General features: G+C 34.2%; 1 protein-coding gene across 1 annotated transcript; it reads left to right on the forward strand.

Moving 5' to 3' along the window:
• The first annotated feature begins 5,200 nt into the window (after positions 1–5,200).
• Positions 5,201–20,638, forward strand: pdcd7 (programmed cell death 7). The gene is made up of 6 exons (XM_056462703.1): positions 5,201–6,077; positions 10,444–10,590; positions 13,523–13,661; positions 14,548–14,778; positions 16,794–16,881; positions 20,278–20,638. The coding sequence occupies exons 1-6, from the start codon at positions 5,283–5,285 to the stop codon at positions 20,396–20,398; spliced, it is 1,521 nt and encodes a 506-aa protein (XP_056318678.1). The 5' UTR covers positions 5,201–5,282; the 3' UTR covers positions 20,399–20,638.
• Positions 20,639–22,403: the final 1,765 nt, after the last annotated feature.

Below are 22,403 nucleotides of genomic sequence, written 5' to 3' on the forward strand. Positions count from 1 at the left end.
GCAATGCAGATGTGTTGTATTTTACCAATAAACACTGACGTGAGCTTTAGGTAAAGCCAAAGAAACACACTCAAGGAAAAATGCATGCAGATTTGGGGGATTTTGATTTGATTTAAATGTTAATATTGTTAATGTTAATATGTTTATTCTATTAGGGTCTAATAATGTTTTTTGTATACATTTTGGCATTTAGTGATTAAAGCATATACAGTTTAGAGCATATACAGTATAAGTCAGAATTATTAGCCCCCCTTTAAATTTTTTTTCTTGATTTTTTTTTTTTTTTTAAGTATTTCCCAAATGATGTTTAACAGAGCCAGGAATTTTTCACAGTATGTCTGATAATATTATTTCTTCTGGAGAAAGTCTTATTTGTTTTATTTCAGCTAAAATAAAACCAGTTTTTAATTTTTTAAAAAACATTTTAAGGTCAATATTATTAGCCCCTTTAAGCTAGATCTTTTCGATAGTCTACAGAACAAACCATCATTATACAATAACTTGCCTAATTACCCTAACCTGCCTAGTTGCCCTAGTTAAGCCATTAAATGTCACTTTAAGCTGAATACTAGTATCTTGAAAAATATCTAGTCAAATATTATTTACTGTCATCATGGCAAAGATAAAATAAATCAGTTATTAGAAATGAGTTATTAAAACTATTATGTTTAGAAATGGGTTGAAAACCTCTCTCCGTTAAACAGAAATTGGGGAAAAAAATGAACAGGTGGGCTAATAATTCAGACTTCAACTGTATACGCATATTTTGTTTGACACAAACACAACTTTAAATTTGTAAAATATTATTAATTCAAGGTATCTCTTAGATTTTTTCTTTATAGCTGTATAATATTATAAAACATTTTATGAATTATTCCCTAACTACTTTCAAAAATGTAAAGTTACTCATTTACTTTCACCAGCCACTTTATCAGGCACACCTGTCCAACTGCTCGTTAATGCAAATTTCTAATCAGCCAATCACATGGCAGCAACTCAGTGCATTTAGGCATGTTGATATGGTCAAGACGATCTGCTGCAGTTTAAACTGAGCATCAGAATGGGGAAGAAAGGTAATTAAGTGACTTTGAATGTGCCATGGTTGTTGGTGCCAGACAGGCTGGTCTGAGTATTTCAGAAACTGCTAATCTACTGAGATTTTCACGCACAACCATCTGTAAGGTTTACAAAGAATTGTCCGAAAAAGAGAAAATATCCAGTGAGCGGCAGTTCTGTGGGCGCAAATGCCTTGTTGATGCCAGAGGTCAGAGGAGAATGGCCAGACTGGTTCCAGCAGATAGAAAGGCAACAGTAACTCAAATAACCACTAGTTACAACCGAGGTCTGCAGAAGAACATCTCTGAACACACAACACGTCTAACCTTGAGGCGCATGGGTTACAGCAGCAGAAGACCACACCGGGTGACACTCCTGTCAGCTAAGAACTGAAATCTGAGACTACAATTCACACAGGTTCACCAAAATTGGACAATAGAAGATTGAAAAAACATTGCCTGGTCTGATGAGTCTCGATTTCTGCTGCAACATTCGGTTGGTAGGGTCAGAATTTGGTGTCAACAACATGAAAGCATAGATCCATCTTGCCTTGCATCAACGAGTCAGGCTGGTGGTGGTGGTGCAATAGTCTGGTGGATATTTTCTTGGCACACTTTGGGCCCATTAGTACCAATTGAGCATCATGTCAACACCACACACTGTCTGAGTATTGTTGCTGACCATGTCCATCCCTTTATGACCACAGTGTACCCATCTTCTGATGGCTACTTCCAGCAGGATAACGCACCATGTCATAAGTGTGAATCATCTCAGACTGGTTTCTTGAACATGACAATGAGTTCACCAGAACTCAATCCAATAGAGCACTTTTGGGATGTGATGGAATGGGAGAAACTCCTTTAATTTCATTTTTCGACCTACATGGTCTTCTTCCGTAGGTCGAAACGTTGTGAAATTAAAGGACTTCTTGAGATCGAAAGTGGCAGTGTGGCTATTTTCTTTTGATCTTTTGCTACTGTTTATTTTTGATCGAGCACCTGCCTTTTGAGATTTTTAGATGTGTGCACATTTCTGTTTTATCATGTCAATATGGAGCAAAATCTCAGAGGAATATTTCCAGTACCTTGTTGAATCTATGCCATGAAGGATTAAGGCAGTTCTGAAGGTCTAACCCAGGACTAGTAAGGTGTATCTAATAAAGTGGCCGGTGAGTGTTTGGGTAAATGATGCCAATTTTTTTTTTTTCTAAATTATTAGTGTAGATAGAGTGCAAAGAAATGTTGGAATAATAAATTAAATTGGTTGAAACTATTTACTTACTGAATAGGGGGACCAGTGTGTAGTGCAATATAAATGACCAAATAAAATATTTATAAAAACATTTTATTAAGCATTTGTGTAATTTAACAAATGTTTCATTCAGTAGGTTATTAAAATAAATTAGCAAAAAAGATATTCATATATGTGATAGAGGAAAACTGAATAGGATATGGAATATATTTATAATCATTCTAATAATTAAATAAATATGTTCAATTAGAAATATTGTATTTGAGTATGGAATTCTCCCATGTTACAGTCAAGAGGGGAATATTGTTAATCAATGTTACAATTTCAATTAATCAATTAATATTTGATTAAGTTTCAAATGTGAATGCAATGTAAAGCAAATCCTTTAGTGCCACATGATCCTTTAGAAGTCATTGTGATGTGCTGCTAGACCACCATCTCCCCACCAGATAAATACCATCCAGCCCCGGATGCCAGATCTTGTCAGAAAATGTCAGTTTCTCCAGGTATATGGACAACTAGTCAGCAGAGTTTCCAATACCCAAACCTGTTAACCAGTATTTACTGAATTAACAGTCTCCTATCAATATAGGAGTTGACTAAGAAAACTAGAGAGGAGCAGAGGCAGGAGACGAAGTATTGATGATAAAGAAAGAGCAGAGTTTATTGAATAATCTTAGTTGCGTATGATTCAATGCTCAGACTTCATCTGACCAGGATAAATCCAACAAGTGTTATTTTACCACAAGCAACAGCAATGGAGAATTACTGCTTCACAACATTGTCCAGAGACAATACAGACCTTGAAATGGAGACATTCTCTTATCTCTTACTCATGAAAACAAGTGTCACTTGTCCACACTGTCAAATGATTAGAACAACATGGAAAAATGGAAATAGTAATAAAGCAATAATTATGGGAAAATAAAAATTATAAAATATTAAAACATAATAAAATGCAAATAATAATAATCAAATCATTAACTAATAATCAATAAAATGTTATGATAATTATATAAATGACTAATGATCATATTATTAAATAAATGAATATAAACAAATAAAATTAAAACACAACTCAAATGAAGGGTTGCTTTCTTGAAACAACACACACACACACACACACACACACACACACACATACATTTGCTACAAAGATTCTCCGATCCTTAGATTCTTCAATGCTGATCTGTATTTTTTTAATAATCAAAACTGAAAAGCAGTTTTTTTTTTTATTATTTTGTTAATAATTGTGACGTGTCTTATGTTGCACAGTTGTATTTTTGGCAATGGCCAAGCATACATTGTATGGGTCAAAATTATAGCTTTTTTATGCCAAAAATCACTAGAATATTATGTAGAGATCATTTCCTATCAATATTTTTATGTCAGATTCCTACTGTAAATATATCAAAACTCAATTATTGAGTAATGTGCATTGTTAAGCTCATTTAGAGCACTTTAAACCATGATTTTCCTCAGTGTTTAGATTTTCGTGAATTTTTTGAAGCCTCAGATTTCAAGTTGTTTTTATGTCAGATTAGTTATTCAGCTTTCAGGTAATGTATCCATCTCAATAATATTAATAAAAAAAAAGGAAATAGATCCACCCTGACGGTTTTGTGGGTCACAAATAGTTAACATGAATGTCTTTAATTTGGAAAACAAATCTTTTTTTATTAATGCAATAATCTTTACCGTTTCTCTTTTGATCTATTGAACGCATCCTTGATTAAAGTATCTTTTTTACAAATTAAATGGATCCTTCACCCAAAAATTTAAATTGTCATAATTTACTTGCCCTTTACTTGAATTTTTATGAGTTTCATTTATCTGTTAAATACAGAAGAGGTTGATAGTAAAGAAAAGAAGAGATTTCTTTCATCTGTCGAACACAAAGTAAGATATTTTGAAGAAACCTTTAACCTTATTTTGTGTTCGACTCAGTGGTTTACAGCCATTTGAGAGAATAAATAAGCATTTTAAACATCCATTCATTTTGTTTTCGGCTTAACCCCTTTATTAATCCGGGGTCGCCATAGTGGAATGAACCGCCAACTTATCCAGCATATGTTTTACGCAGCGGATATCCTTCCAGCTGCAACCTATCACCGGGAAACACCCATACACACTCATTCACTACAGACAATTTAGCTTATTCAATTCACCTGTAGCGCATGTCTTTGGACTGTGGAGGAAACCAGAGCACCTGGAAAAAACCCAGGGCAACATGGGGAGAACATGCAAACTCCACACAGCAATGCTAAGTGACCCAGCAGGGGCTCGAACCAGTGACCTTCTTGCTATCCACTGCGCCACCATGACGTTAAGGGGCTTTTAATTTAAAACGGCAGGAGCTTTATTTTAACGGAATCTCAAAACTTCCCAACAACTTTCTATTTAAGGATGTTTTCCAAACTAACCTCACCGCAGTGCTCTTTGAAGTTGATTTCAGCTTAAAATAATGGATAATTTTCATCAATTCAGTTATATGAGCACTCCACTTCCTTCATTCACTGAAGGTTTAGATGGCTCTGGCCATCCTGAATATTTTGCCGAAAGCTTTAAAAACTATTTAAGATAAATTGAAGTAAGAAAAAATAAGATATTTTGAAGAATGCTGAAAACCTGTAACTATAGACAGCCATAAAGGAAAAACTAATACTACAGAAGTCAATACTACAGGTTTTTAGCTTTCTTTAAAATATCATATTTTGTGTTCGACAGAAGAAAGTCAACTAAACACATTTTTAAAAATGTTTAAAAGGTGTAAAGAAAATGCTTAATAAATGTTTTGCTGTTTTTTTTTTCTTTTTCCCTGTCCCTTTAAGATCGTTTAGGGGCTTTTACTTTGAAGCGGTGGGGACTTTATTTTGAAGGCGTCCTTCACGACTTCCTGTTTAACGATGTTCACTAAACGAACCTTACAGCAGCGCTCTTGAAGGCTAAATTTAAGTTGATTTCGGCTTAATATAATGGATAATTCTCATCAGTTCGGTTATATGAGGGCTCCGCCACCTTCATTCACTGATCCCGCGGGTTTAGATGGCGCTGTTTATTCAGGACCACCGCCTCATCATCCTCCACCGCAAGCGGGACACTCGTGGGACATTTATCATCACCCTCCACCGGCAACACAGCACAACTGGCCTCCGTTTCCACAATTCGACCCCAGCAGACCACCACCGGGGACGTTTGAACCTCCTCAAAACCATGAAAACCCTCCTCCGTCCTGGACGCAGAACCAATGGAGTAACGTTAATATAAACCCTCCAAATCATCCACAATATCCAAATTCAGCCCCTCCATCATATCAACCTTACAGCAGACCGGATAATTCAGCTTATATACACACTTCAAACCAACAGAATTACACATTTACTAGCAGATATACCAACGAGCCCCAAAACAGCCAAAATAAAAGTCCCTCAGTAACCGTGTCAGATGAAGAAGCAAAGCAAAGACTCCGAGACGAGCAGTGGATTCAGCGTTTCCTACGGACTAGAAACAATTATAATAAATACAATAAAACAAAGCAAATTAAATACAAACCATCCATCTCTGAGTTCAGAGAGAAGCTGTACGGCACTGTTCAGATGCTGGCGGATTTAAATCTGTTCCGTCAGAGGCTGAAGGATAATCTGGAGAACGAAGATGTTTGGACGGAAACGCTCTTAAAAGCGACAGAAATGAAGAATAACATACAGAAGAGACTGAAAGATTTGAAGGAGCCCGACTGTATCAGCAGCGTCCAGAGAAAATTACAACAGGTTAGGTTAATGATGATCAGAACACATTTTATTGTCGCGATTTAGTGCTTGCACTTTTATCGCGGTATACGATGTTATCGCGGTATTGATCAACGTTGCTAAACGTTACTTAACCTTTTAAGGCCCAAGGTGTTTTTTTACATGCATTTTTTATTTCTCTTTGCTTATTGGGCTTATTGGAGCCTAATTAGAATAAAAATCTAAGTATCATCTTTTAATACGGTGTACGTTTTTAGAGAAAAATGATGTCCATATATGTGGACTTGGTCCGAATCTACATAAAACACCTTTTCCTGGATGTTTTTTTAATGCATACATAACATATACATTTTTTGAACTTGCTTTGACTATCAAAGAGTAAAAACAACATTTTTCCCCATTTTGGACAGTTAAAAATAGTGTTTGGGACATTTCATATGCTGCAAAACAGTTGCAGGATGGCACCATATGTCTGTAACAAAATATAAAACATTCAAAGTATTTTAAATAGCCACTTAAGAGCTAAAATGTGCTGTCCATGTATGTGGACACTCAAGTCCTAGGAGGTTAACAGGTATAATAGCGATATTCAACTGCAAAAAATATGAGGAGTATAAGTAACATTTTACAATAGTCTCTTTAATTGTTGTGATTAATTGCTCACGGTATACAGTATTATCGCGGTATTGATACAACGCTACAAAAAGTTACATTAAGAGGTATAGTGACTAAACAAAATACTTTGTGTATTGCTTTATTGTTTATACATGTTTAGAATAAATAAATGCTTTAAACAAATTCAACTGTGAATGTATGAAGTACAATACGTAACGTTTTACAGAAGTCTTATTTCCTTGTTGCGATTTAATTGCTTATACTTTTGTCACGGTATACGGTATTGTCACGGTATTGATCAACACTGCAAAAATGTTACTTTAACAGGTATAATAGCCAAAAGATACTTTTGAGTAGTGCTTTATTGTATACACATTTCGAATAAATAAAGGCTTTGAACAAATTCAGCTGCAAAAGTATAATGAAGTACAATACGTAACATTTTGCAATAGTTAAATTTTAATGTTGCGATTAATTGCTGGTGCTTTTGTCGTGGTACACGGTATTATCACGGTATCAACGCTTCCAAAAAGTTACTTTGACAGGTAGCCAAAAGATACTTTTGAGTAGTGCTTTATTGTATACACATTTAGAATACTTAAATGCTTTAAACAAATTCAGCTGCAAAAGTAGGAAGAGTTTAAGTATCATTTTACAGTAGTCTCGTTTTCTTGTTGCAATTAATTGCTGGTGCTTTTGTCAGGGTACACGGTATTAATCAACGCTTCAAAAAAAGTTACTTTAACAGGTTTCATAGCCAAAAAATTCTTTGTGTATTGCTTTATTGTATATAAATGTTGAGAGTCAATAAAGTATGATGAAGTACAATAAGTGACATTTTGCAATAGTGGCATTAGTATACGCCAGTTAATCAATTGAAATCAACAGTGAGAAATAATCATATGATGTTAGAGTCAATTTAAAGAAATACAACTGAATTTTCTTAGATGTTGTTAACTATTTAATAAACCAATAACAAACGTTTTGGTTTTAATGCATTAATTAGACATTAACTAAAAAAAATTACATTAGATTAATAAATGCTTTTGTAGCTGTCTTTACATTGACTTTAGTTAAATTAAATGATGTTAAGAAATGAAACCTTACTGTATGGAGTTAACGAACAAAATGCATATAAATAAATAAATAAATAAATAAATAAATAAATAGTAACCAAATTTTCAGTGTTGTAGGCCAGATTAACACATAAAAAAGTTTGGTCTTCAAGCATTTGTTGTTGTAATGCCAATAACCAATGCAACATCAGTACCACAATCTGAATAATCTTAAAAAGGCACCCTTAAAAATGTAATAATAAATAATTATTCACAGTATTTTGAAGTGCTCATGATTAGGTGCTGAACTATATATCGTTTTAGCATCGATATTGCAATGTGTGTATTCGCAATATTCACATGCCAGGATTAGATTATTAAAGATTAAATGATAAAGATATTATTATTTTTTAGATATTTATTCAATGATAAACATGCTATTTTATGTTTTATTGTTCAATTTCTACACTTGAATACTGTTAGACTCCCCAGAAAATCATAAAGTAGGGCTGGGCGATTTGGCCTAATATCAAACTCTCAGTTAATTGAACATTTTAACTCGATTATGATTAATAAACTAATATTTTATTTATTTATTCTGTGTATTTGCCTTCATAGTTCACTGACATGTTTGTATAGTAAATATGCTCTCATATTACAGGTGAGAGATTTTTGAATGAAGGGTGCTTACTTGATTTTAAAATAATTGAAGTAAACACACACTACTATCTACTATCTATGATTATTTATTGAACACCAACCACCCACCCCCCATTGTCACCGCTACCAATCCAACCAATCACAAAGCTTGCGCTACGCGTCGTTGTGACGTGTGTAAGTAAATTTTTTGAGAGGTGCGCAGGTATGCGAAATCTGCGCCGGACTGTACATGTGCCTTTGGCAGAAGTATAATATCATATTATAATAAGTATAAATCATAATATAAAAAGTAAAGTTCAGCCTTTACAGATTGAGGTCACGTGACTCAACACATGGTAGGGAAAGTAATTGAAAAAATTGACCTGGAAAAATTAAATCAATTACAGATGGATTTGGATTAATCGCCCAGCCCTACCGTAAAGCACTGTTTATCTAATTTCTAATTTTTGCTTTGTTGTATTTATAATAATTTATTATATTTTATGCAGATGCACTTGATCATCCCAGACTTGATCTTCTCAGTTTATCTGAACTAATGAAATATTTCTTAATGCAGCTATTCAAATCATCTGGTGAAAGGACATTCATGCACAGTTCGTATACAGTTCATATATTCATATACAGTTGAAGTCAAAATTAATAGCCCTTTCAAATATTTCCCAAGTGATGTTTAACAGAGCAAGGAGTTTTTCACAGTACTTCCTATAATTTTTTATATTATAATATTTATCTTATTTGTTTTATTTCGGCTAGAATAAAAGCAGTTTTTTATTTTTTTTAAACCATTTCAAGGTCAATATTATTAGCCCTTTTAAGCTATTTTTTTTTTCAATAGTCTACAGAACAAACCATCGTTATACAATAACTTTCCTAATTACCCTAACCTGCCTAGTTAACCTAATTAACCTAGTTAAGCCTTTAAATGTCACTTTAAGCTGAATACTAGTATCTTGAAAAATGTCTAGTCAAATATTATTTACTGTCATCATGGCAAAGATAAAAGTGATTAGAAATTTATTATTAAAACTATTATGTGTAAAAATGTGTTGGAAAAATCTTCTCTCCACTAAATAATAATTATAATAATTTTATATTATAATATTTATCTTAATTGTTTTATTTTGACTAGAATAAAAGCAGTTTTAACCTGAAATCTCAAACAGAATTTTAAGACATTTTAAGACTAGATTTGATCAAGTTATTTTTGACCAGATGTCGTATTGGGCACACAAGATTAACCCATGTTTTTTTGCTCAAAGGTGAAGACCCCACTCAATGTCTGTGCTGCAAAACTCACCTTACTGTAAACACATTTTACTGGACTGTCCTGCTTTTAATGATTCTAGAAGACTTTTTTTTAGGAAATGAACTCTCTTAAGGACATTTTTAGCAAAGTGACACCAGAAAAATTTCAGAATTCTTATCATACATTAACACTAAACATCTTATTTAACTTGTGTATTCATTTGTTTGTAGTTCTTAATTGTTTCTTTAATATTGAAATGTTCTTGCCATGAAAATAGCCTTGGTTGCTGACATGGCAATAAATAAAAAATACATTACATTACATAAAAGCAGTTTTTAATTTCTTTAAAACCCTTTTAAGGTCAAAATTATTAGCCCCTTTTAGCTATTTTTTTTTTCAATAGTCTACAGAACAAACCATCATTATACAATAACTTTCCTAATTACCCTAACCTGCCTAGTTAACCTAATTAACCTAGTTAAGCCTTTAAATGTCACTTTAAGCTCAATACTAGTATCTTGAAAAATGTCTGGTCAGATATTATTTACTGTCATCATGGCAAAGATAAAAGTGATTAGAAATTAATTATTAGAACTATTATGTGTAAAATGTTAAGAAATCTTCTCTCCATTATATAGTAATATATAATAAAATATTTAGGAGGGCTAATAATTCTGACATCAGCTGTATATCGCAGTAAACAACATACGTCAGATTTTTTTCCGATATCATGCTGCCCTACCTACAATATTAATATTATCAATGTTTATTATCACGATATATATTGAATATCAGCATATCTCCACTGCAGGTCAACAAGAAAAGAGCGAGGATGAGGAGGAGGAAGATGGAGCAGAAGGAGGAGAAGCAGGAGCAGGAGGCCAGACGTGCCGAACGAGAAGCGGAGATCGATAAATGGCAGATGAAACGCTTTCAAGAAGTGGAGGAAAAGAACAGAGTGAGCAAAACTGAAGGCTTATTTCAGTTTCTAACCAGCAGGGGGCACGACATGTTTTGTTTTGCCACCAATGTTTTTTATTGTCATCCATGGACCCTTTTCACATTTCCGGGTTTCTCAGCAGCAGAAGTCGTCATAGTTGGGTAAACTTAGAGCGCAGTGAATAAGAAAGTACAACGAATAATGTTTTTACAGTCCCATTTGCTGAAATAATAAAAGGAAAACTCCACGATGGTGTTTTATTGAAAGAAGCTAATTGGTTTAAGAAGGGAGAATTTGATAATATGTTGAATGATAAAACTATTTTAATATTATGTTGTTAACTAACACTCACAAACCTTTAGAATAGTATTAATATTAATATATTAGTATTATAGTATTTTTATAATAAGTAACCAAAATATAATATTAGCTCTTAGTAAGACAGACAAATACCATAATATTAACTTACCTTATTAGTGATACAGCCATAAAACCCTGTGAAGAAAGAGAAGTGTTATTAGAGAGTGTAAATAAGATTGAGGTCTTTAGATAAGTGAGACAAAAAAACTTAGAACTTGTTTTATTTTTAATTTTTTATTTATTGATCTTATTTTATATTTCTTATTATATATTTCTGTGGAATCTTTTATTATTCTTACCTTACCTCTGTGTCCGAGTCCTTCACTGTTGTCGTATCTTCTCTCTCTTTGGAGGAATTTAGACTTTTGAGCATCTGGTCCATTGATAAACAGCTTACAATACATTTGTGTATCGAGGGTTACACAAGACTTTCAGAAAAAGGAAAAAAATTGTGTGAGACCTAACGGCAGCCAGATGAGAAAACAACGTCAAATTTACTGTCCTGCCCCATAGACACTGCATTAGAAACATCTCACACGAGCGGTAATTGTTTTTTTGTAATTTAATGCAAAGATGATATAATACATACATAAATACACGTAAATGTTCATATGTTTTATTAAAAATCTAAATATTAAAAACTTTCAAGGATTTAAGACGCTGGTGATCATTAAATGTGTCCTAATAGTCTTGTGAAAATGGTCCATTATATTGTCGTATCATCAAAATGTGTTTCTTAGGTCAGCGCAATAGCCTAGTGGTTAGCGCGTCGACATATGGTGCATATACGTCAGGGCGTCGCGAGTTCGAATCCCGGCTCGACGACATTTCCCTACCCTACCCCCCCTCTCTCTCTCTCTCTCCAACTTCGCTTCCTGTCTAAATACTGTCCTATCTAATAAAGGCAAAATAGCCAAAAATAAATCTTTAAAAAAAAAAAAATTTGTTTCTTAGAAAGGACAGTTCATTTAAAAATGATGAAAATCCTGTTAAATATGCCCATCTTCGACTTGTTTCAAACCTTTTTGAGTTTCTTTCTTCTGTTGAACAGCAAATAAGATATTTTAAAGACTGTTGGAAAGCAGCCGCCATTGACTTCCACTGTATTTTTGGTTTCTACTGTTGATGTCAATGTCTGCTTTTTTAAACATAATGCAGAATATCTAGTTTTGTGTTCAACTGAAGAAAGAAATTCAATAAAGTTTATAACCACATAAGTGTGAGTAAATGGTGAGGAATTTTTTTTGGGGGGGATGAACAATCCCTTTCATATGTGCCATTTTATTTTGTGTTAATTATCAAAAAATCATCATAAATTAATGATTTTGTATTATTCTATGTTATTATTTTTTTTTATTATAGTTTAAATTATTAGCCGCTACAGTGGTCCAAAAATTAGTGCACCCAAATTTATATTTTAGGGAAAAATATTCAAGAAAAATTTAAAAAAGAGGAAATAAAATATTTAGTGAGTAAATGTATTTATTTTTGCAATGACCTTAAATGCGTTATCTTTTTATTTCTAAAGATGTTCGGTGACTAACACATTATTCTAATATAATAATATAATATAATAACATAATATCTGTAACAGGGGCGTCGCTAGACCCTATTTACTGGGGCACGTGCCCCAGTAAAAATCTCCAGTGCCCCAGTAAATGCATTGAGTTGTGATTTACTTCATATGCAAGTGTATTTATTAAGAGTGGGAATTTCGAAATAAAGCAAACTGACGCATCTCCGCGTGGCGTGTGCGCAGAGAAATTGCGCCTCTCCGCGTGTGCGCCTCTCTCACGTGCTGCTCTTCTGCTGGTGCAAGTCCCAGTAGTTAACATGCGCGCCAAAAAAGCAGGCTATTTACTTGTCACGCGTCGCTCATGCGTTGTAAAACCGGCGTAACAGCCTTTTTTGTTTAGCTAGTCAACAAAACTAAAGTTTAAACAATATGACGGTGATCTTACTAGCATGGCTCCTGATTTTTTTTGTATGAAGCAAAAAGGAGGGATGAGGAGTCAGAGAGGTAAAGACTTAACGAACCTAATTCTCTGCCATGTGTCAAGTCTAAGACAACTGATAATTCTATAAAACATCTTTTTTATTTTATTGAATTGTCTGTAGAATTTCATTCAAATGAAATTATTATTTATGCAAAAGATTTCTTAAATGATCTTAGCATATCACTCCAGTTTTGTCTAAACATTGTTTTCCAGTTACATTTAAGATTATTTAGAATAATAATTGTATTTTATTTATAATAAATATTTATTTAAAAATAAATAAATGAGTAAATAAATAAATAAATAAATATATATATATATATATATATATATATATATATATATATATATATATATATATATATATATATTATTTTTTATTATTATTTTTTTATTATTATTATTTATTTTATTTTTTTTGGTGCCCCAGTAGAGCTTTATGTCTTGCAACGCCCCTGATCTGTAATAAATCAGTTTTGTTCAAATGCACCAAAATAAATGACCTATATTTACTGAGAAATGGATCCAATAATATTCATTTTCAAAATAGGGTGTACTCATTTATGCTGAGCGCTCTATTGTTTGTCATTCAGGAGAAAGAGTTGAAACTGGCTGCTGATGCAGTTCTCTCTGAGGTCAGAAAAAAGCAATCCGATGCCAAGAGAATGCTGGACATCCTCAAATCTCTGGAAAAACTCAGAAAACTCAGAAAAGAGGCTGCAGCAAGAAAAGGTAAAACATATCACAGATTCTTCTTGTGTTAATCCAGTATATTCCGTAGGAGTTTGTAAATGTTGTTTGTGGATTTTAAAGTCTTAAGGTGAGCAATTAAGCCCTACAAGTTAATTCAATGAAGAAAAAGGCCATTGTTTTCATTCAGACATTCATTTTCCATCAGCTTAGTCTCTTTATTCATCAGTCACCACAGCAGAATGAACCGCCAACTTATCCAGCATATGTTTTACACATCGGATACCTTTCCAGCTGCAACCCAGTACCGGGAAACACCCATACACACTCATTCACACACATACACTACAGACAATTTAGTTCATTCAATTCACCTATAGCGCATGTCTTTGGACTTGTTGGGGAAACCGGAGCACCAGGAGGAAACCCACGCCAACACAGGAAGAACATGCAAACTCCACACAGAAATGCCAACTGACCCAGCCGGGACTCGAACCAGTGACCTTCTTGCTGTGAGGCGATTGTGTTACCGAGCTGCCAATTTCATAGTTTATAAAACATAATTTAGAGGAAGCTGCAAACAGCCAGCAATTACAATAATAATTATAATCATTATTATAATTCACAGTTATTTAGTTAAGTAAATAAAAAATGTGCAAATTATGTATGAACAAATACCTCTTAAAACCTTCTGAATATAGATATGAATAAAACTGTAAAGTTTGGTGTGTGTAAGTGCTGCAGAGGACGAGATTTATGAGACATTTAATGGGAAACCAACATTTAACAACATTTGTATTTTACATATGTATAAGTACATTTTGCATATTGTTTGTATTAGACTTGAGAGGTGCATAAACAAACCGTGTCTTGCCTGCATTCTCACCCTAATGACCACTAATGTTATTTTATTTTATTTATTTGCCAGGCTTGTTTCCGGGGAAAGAGAGTGACGACAAGTTTGAGGGCCACCTGGAGCGTTTGAGGAGCCTGATCCGCAAGCGAACGGCCGTGTACGACACTGAAGAGAAAGCTCTGAGAGTCATGCTGGAGGGAGAGCAGGAGGAGGAGCGCAAACGAGACCGAGACAGACGACTAAAGAGAGAGAGAGACAAACTCCTGCAGAAGAAGAGAGAGCTCTACGCAATGCTGTTCGGAGGTCTTTTTTCTTATACGTTTCAGTTTTTTTAATTGTTGTTGTTATTATTATTATTTTATTTTAAGGTTTTTAAAGTACAACAGAACAAACAAACATCATTCTCACACTACACACATTTTAGAGGTAAATATAATGCCATACATGTGGGTTCAGCTGTTGGAAATACTCACAGTAATGTAGTGCTACAGAGTACACAGTCATCAAAAAGTCCTAAAAGCTAGTCTGCCAGTCAGTTTTCATTAGGGATGCTGGATTTACATTGAGCACGTTTCAGGTCTAAATATTCGAGAAAGTGTTCCCAGGTAGCAAAGAATTTTTTTTTCAGTAGGACTGGACCTCTTAAATCTGAGCCTTTCCATATGTTTTAGTTTTGACAATAAGAAAAGCACTTATGCATGGAATCAAAATCAAAAGTCTCTTATTTCACGTTAAATAAGGTTATGTTTCTAAACAAGACTCTTTTTTTATTAAGGTTTATACATCAAATGAAAGTTTTACTATGCTTTCCATTGATGTATGGTTTATTAGAATAGTCAGTAGAGCAGAGAAGTTTACACACAAACACACAGACACGCATCTTAGGGTGAAGAAACACAGTCCTGACAGCACTGACAACAGACACGTATCGAATATTTGTTTGGTAAATCTGGAATCAAAAGCCTTTTAAAAAATACTGTTTATTGAGAAAATCATCTTTTAAAGTTTAAAAATTAAGCTCTTACCAACACTGAAAAAATATGTTTGCTGCTTATTTAAAATAAGCTGAATAAACACAATTCTTGAGTTTTTTTGGGGACAGCTTAATTGTTTTATGTTCAATCAACTTAAATTTGAAAATTATCTTAAGGCCAGTTCACACTGCGTTTTTTTATTTTGTTTATTTATTATTAATATTATTATAATTTTTTTAATAATCCTGAACAATTGTAGCATGTCAGACTGCACGAACATGGCTCCCATGTCACACTGTAAGATCTCAGCTGTCTGAACGTCAGCTGAACGATAATGAAGACGCGCCAAACACAAAAGAAAATGCCACCGGAGTTTGACGTCATCCACCCGTGACACGTTCACTACCCCACGTTCTGAAATGATTCCTCACAGCAAATGTAGACAATCTGTAGCAGCAATTTTGCACACGACGTGTCTCAATAATAAAACCAGGAAGAAAAAAAACATTTCCAATGATTTGAATTGATTATATATATATATATATATTTAAATATTTATATTTATAAAAGTAAAAATCTTTTCTTGGCTCATCTTGTTCTCATGAACCCAATCTTGTGTCTCATCTCGTGGAGTAAGCATCTCGTCACGACCCTACTATAAAATATATATATATTTCACCACAATGAGCTTTTATTATGTTATCTTATTGATCCCCTAGGGGGTCCCCTTATGGTTAGAAATATGTTATCATGTAGGTTATCTGCCTATTTAATGTATCATTAATTTGTAACATTGAAATATAATCTTTGTTTATTGTCTATAACATTAAAAAGCTAGCAGCATATTTTTTAGAAAGCAAATCTTTTCATCATTTTACGTTTTTTTTTCATAATTTGAATGTAAGATTTTTGCTCTGAAACGGTTATTTGAATGCGGCAACATAATATTGTACTCTACAAAGTTTCCATCTGTAAATCTCTGACAGAATTTTAAAAACATTCAAATATATTACACACTTTACACTGGTAGTGGACATGGGAAAAGGGAAAAGCTCATCCAGATTTACATTTCCAGCTCATTCATTAGGATTATTATCCCAAGAAACCCACAATTTGGCACTACAGCCATTCAAAGGTCTATTTCAAGATGTATGTATACAGTTACTAAATATACTGCAGCACATCCTGGAATAGTACAGAATAAGTCTGCAGTTGATCTTTGTGTGCAATGTTTTTTACATCCCTCCTGTTGCCATCTATTACTATTTATTTTATACAGTTCAATTATTTACTTCATATGTACATGCATGCATGTAAACTTCTCTCTTTCCTTTCTTTTTTTAGCTGAACTGCCGACTGATCATCCTCTTCAACCATTTTTGGATTACTACACACAGGCCGAGAGCTCCCTTCCTGCACTCATTCAGATCAGGTCTATTTTCAGATCTCTAAAAATAAAGTAAATGTCTTAAAGAGACAGTTCACCCAAAAATAAACATTCTGTCATTTACTCATCCTCCACTTGTTCCAAACCTGTTTGAGTTTCTTTCTTGTGTTAAACGCAAAGGAAGATATTCTGAAGAATGCTTGAAAAAAACACCCAATGACATACGTAGTATTTTTTTGTTCTCTGGATATCAACAGCTTTGTTTCCATCCACCAATTTTTATGTGCAATTTTGAATATCGCATTTCATAAAAAGGTTTAGTGGAAACACCAAGATGCACATAAATTTATAAAATGCACATAAAAGAACTCAAATGAGTAGGATAAACGTTTTATTTAATAAGAAAAATGCTCGTAAACTGCAATGAAAACTCATTTACCAATGAAATTCCAGCATGCACATCAAGAAAATCATGTTTGTTTGTTTTTTAAACAAGTTCAATTCAGTCTACTTCATCTTTATTTCTATAGCGCTTTTACAATGTAGATTGTGTCAAAGCAGCTTAACATATAAGTTCCAGTAAGTTTGAACCGTGTCAGTCCAGTCGACCTCCAATTAGATGCATAGAAAGTTAGTATTAGCTCTACTCAGCGTTATATTTGACCGCAACTTAACTTTTGAAAATCATATTTCCTATGTCACAAAAACCTTCTTTCATCTGAGAAATATTGCTAAGTTACGAAGTATGCTATCCATCTCAGATGCAGAAAGCTAGTTCATGTTTTTATGACTTTTAGGCTGGATTACTGTAATGCTCTTTATTTCTATATTTAGAAAATGCACACAAAAAACTCATGAGCAGGATAAACAAATAAGAAAAATGCTCGTTAAATGCAATGGAAACTCATTTACCAAATAAATTCCAGCATGTGCATCAATAAATCATGTGTTTTTGTTTTAACAGATCATTCAATTCAATTCAATTCAATTCACCTTTATTTGTATAGCGCTTATACAATGTAGATTGTGTCAAAGCAGCTTCACATAAAAGGTCATAGTAAATAGTAAATAGGAACAGTGTAATTCAGTTTGTAGTGTTTAAGTTCAGTTCAGTTTAGCTCAGTTCAGTGTGGTTTAATAATCACTACTGAGAGTCCAAATATTGAAGAGCAAATCCAACGATGCGCAGCTCTACAGATCCCGAATCATGCAAGCCAGTGGCGACAGTGGAGAGGGAAAAAAAACTTCACTAATGGCGGAAGTGAAGAAAAAAAACCTTGAGAGAAACCAGGCTCAGTTGGGCGCGACCATTTTAATTTCTCCTCTGGCCAAACGTCTTGTGCAGAGCTGCAGTCTCAGTGACGGAGGCTGGAAGCTGGCCTCAGCGAAGACTCGTCTGTCTCTGGAGCGTCACAGGAATCAGTCTCATGTTCTCCACTCTTCCATGACCATCACAGTAGCTGCTCAGGATACGGCCTGGTCCAGGATATGGAAACCTTGGGATCATCTCATCGTTGGTCTTGGATCGAATCAGTGACTCTGCATAGTCTGAGGGCCTCGGGAAGAGTATCCCCAGGTGGAAATAGAGAATAAAGAAGATAATTAGCGTAGCTGCTGTTCATAGTGTATATAAACAAGATGCAGAACCTGTGTGGAAGCCCCCTAAGTGGTGCACTTTATCATCATGTGATGATAAAAAGAGATGCAGTGGGATGGCATTATAGACAAACCAGTGGAGCGAGCACATTGTAAAACATCGGAAATGTTGTTTTGGTCATTCTGGTATCCCTCAGCCAAAGTCTGTCATCAAAGTGGTTCAGTTATATTACTTGCCGAACTGTCGAGTGCCTGCACTCTCAAAGAGCATCTCACACCTCCAAAAGCCACCACATGTTCATTGTGTTTCATCTTCTGCTATCAGAAAAGGTCTTTTGCAGCACTCAAAAAAATGATCACTGCTGCTTGTTCAAACTACCTGTTTAAAATGAGCTGAAACAACACACTTTATGTAATTTCTTTGGACAGTTTATTTGTTTCATGTTCACTCCACTTAAATTGGTAAACCATTAAGTTAACTTAAGCTTTTTGTGTTGGGACAACATGAAGGAATTGTGTTGGTCCTACCTGGTTAGGGCAGTTTTAATTCTTAGCATGATTTGCTGAAAGACTTGTTAAGAGTTTATTCTTCACTTTAGTTTGCAGATTTAGAAGAGTTTCATGGAATGCTTTGAGTTTTGAGACTACCCCCTTTAGAAGCGCCCATGCTTTGGCTGTTGGCAGCTTAATTAGTAAAAATGCAGTTTGTTGCTTTGATTAGTGAGCAGTAACTGTCCTAAAATAGTTTTGAGATCAGTCTCAATCAATGGTATATGTACCTCATGAAATATGCTTAAATGGCTCTTAAATAAAGCTTTAAATAAAAATAAGAGACTTTGAAATGTACCACACATAATAGACATAATATTCTCAGACCTTTGCGTTTAAATTAAATCAAAGTACAAATGTATTTAAACTTTATTTATTTTATTTTAAACTTTTATTTGATAAAATCTTGTTGAACCAAATCAATTGCATTTAATAGTGTTAATAGTTTTTTTTTGTTGTTAATTGGTGCTAAACAAATTTATTGGATGAAAATCCTGCCCTCACCATATTGCCTGCGCCCACTGGCCTAGATATAAATGTGCAACATTGTTGACCCATGTATAATATTGGAGGAACTGGTGTAATAATGGTTTAAAATCTTTTTTTTCTGTCTTTTTTTTTTTTTTTTTTTTTTTCTCCCCCGTTGCTTATGTTTTGTCTTTATAATCGTTATTGTTTTCTGTATCGCTCTGTGTTGTTATAAGAAAATAAAAATATAATATTCAAAAAAAGAAAATCCTGCCCTCAATGAAATTGAGTTCATCCAATGAGTTATTTTTTTGAGTGTGTTTGCTTAAACTACGCCTTTAAAATGAGTCGAAACACAACAAAAGCTTTTTGAGGACAACTTAATTGTTTTATGTTCAATCCACCTAAACGACTAAGTAAAACTAATAAATTCGTGTTGGACTAACACAAAAGAATTGTGCGGAACTCAGCAGTTTTTTACAGTGTGGGGGGCGAAAGTAAATTATTATATAAGAAAAGGCCTATGTTGGCTTCTTTTACTGCAGCATATTCCATTTTTCTTTGATACTTGGCACAAATTTATCAGAAAGTGCTGATTTTATTCTCTTTGACTCATTGGATAATAATGGTGCTTTAATTTTGCAAATGTTTTATGCGATATTCTAGTTTTGCACATAAATCGAATTCGCGTCTTTGGATGGAAACATAACTAGTGGCTGCTTTTTTCCAACGTTCTTCAGAGTATTTTGTTTTGTGTTTATTTGAGAAAAAAAAAGTCATTTTATCCGTTGAACTCAAAGGCTGTTTTTATCACATTTCCCCTCACAGGCGAGAGTGGGATCAGTTCCTGGTCTCGGTCGATCATCCGGATGGGACGTCAGTTCCTAATGGCTGGATTATACCTGAACCTCCATCCGATGAAATATGGGCGACAGCGCTGGAGAAATGACACCTTTAAAAGCACAGACTGTTCATCTGTTCATCCGTCTGAGGAGAAACCTGTAGTTGTGACTGGATCACATGAAGTTTGGGTGAATCTCTCACAAACGTTTTGAGCCAAAAGCAAAGGAAGTAGGCTTTACATAATGGAAATGTAATATTGAGGGTAATTTCTTTACTAGAGGACATTATTTTCATGACAGTTATGTGATTTGTTTTCGCAAATACAGATTTTTATTTCTTTTAGTTTTTTTTCTGTAAATCCCATTTGTTTAAATGGTGATTATCATTATTAAAATACAGTATTTAATATAAAATATGGTAAGGTTTTTGGTTTATTTCCTCACCTTAAAGCAATACTTTACCCCAAAATGAAAATTGACTCACAATTTACCCTCCTTTAGTGGTTTTTCAAACCCTTGGGATTAGAAGGGGCACTACGGAAGATATTTTGAAGAATGGTAAAAATCTTTAACCATTGACTTCCATAGTAGGCAAATAAATGTAGCCCAAGTCAATGATTACCGGTTTACAGCATTTTTGGTCACACTTTATTTTGATGGTCCATTTGTTGAATTGAAGTTTTACATTGCATCTACATGCCAACTAATTCTCATTAGATTATAAGTAGACTGTTAGGTTGGGGTTAGGGTTAGTGTAAGTTGACATGCACTTGCAAAGTTTCTTATAGTCAGTTAAATGTCTGTTGAAGGAGCAGTATCAGCAGATATTAAGCAGACCGTCTACTAATACTCAGACCATCAAAATAAAGTGTGACCGCATTTTCCAATTCATTTTCTTTTGTGTACTACAGAAGAAAACCTCTGATTATGAAAGAACAGATTTATGGCACATAACGGGTGAGTAAATGACCCAATTTTCCATTTTGAGTTAACTATTCCTTTAAAAGTGCAGAATAACACTACTTTTATTTATAAACACCTTTATTGCATGTCCAGCTATGTAAAGAATCAAAGAACCACTTGAAAATTCTCGGTTTCTCTGGATTTGGTTAGTTATGTGTTTTGAGTAAAATTTATCATTGCCGTTTATCAAATTTCACCAAATAATTTCTCAAAATGGGCTTTTATAACTAGTTATGTTTAAGCTAGCTTACACATTGTACGTGTTAATCTTAAGGTTAATAATACTCAAAAACCATATTTACAGTGCATCCGGAAAGTTATTGATAGCGCTTCCACTTTTTCCACATTTTTATGTTACAGCCTTATTGCAAAATGGATTAAATTCATTATTTCCTCAAAATTCTCCACACAAATACCCCATATGACAATGTGAAGAAAAGAGTTTTTTGAAATTGTTGCAAATTTATTAAAAATAAAAAACCTGAAAAATCACATGTACTCAGTATTCACCAGCCTTTGCTGGGAAGTTCTAAATTGAAGCTCGGGTCATTTCTGTTTCCACTGATCATTCTTGAGACGTTTCAGCAGCTTAATTGGAGTTCACCTGTGGTACATTCAGCTGATTGACATGATTTGATGAGGAATACACCTGTCTATACAAGGTCCCAGGGTTGACAGTGCATGTCAAAGCACAAACAAGCGTGAAGACAAAGGAATTGTCTGTAGACCTCCGAGACAGGATTATCTCGAGGCACAAGGCTGGGGAAGGTTACCAAAAAATTTCTGCTGCTCTGAAAGTTCCAATGAGCACAGTGGTCTCCATCATCCGTAAGTGGAAGATGTTTGAAACCACCAGGACTCTTCCTAGAGCTGGCCGGCCATCTAAGCTGAGTGATCGGGGGAGAAATGGGCCTTAGTCAGGGAGGTGATCATAACCCTGATGGTCACTCTGTCTATGCTCCAGAGTTCTTCTGTGGAGAGAGGAGAAAACTTACAGAAGGACAACCATCTGTGCAGCAATCCACCAATCAGGCCTGTATGGTAGAGTGGCCAGACGGAAGCTACTCCCCACCTGGAATTTTCCAAAAGGCATCTGAAGGACTCTCAGACCATCAGAAACAAAATTCTCTGGTCTGATGAGACTAAAAT

The sequence above is a fragment of the Danio aesculapii genome, chromosome 7 (assembly GCF_903798145.1).
Source record: "Danio aesculapii chromosome 7, fDanAes4.1, whole genome shotgun sequence".
NCBI lineage: Eukaryota > Metazoa > Chordata > Actinopteri > Cypriniformes > Danionidae > Danio > Danio aesculapii.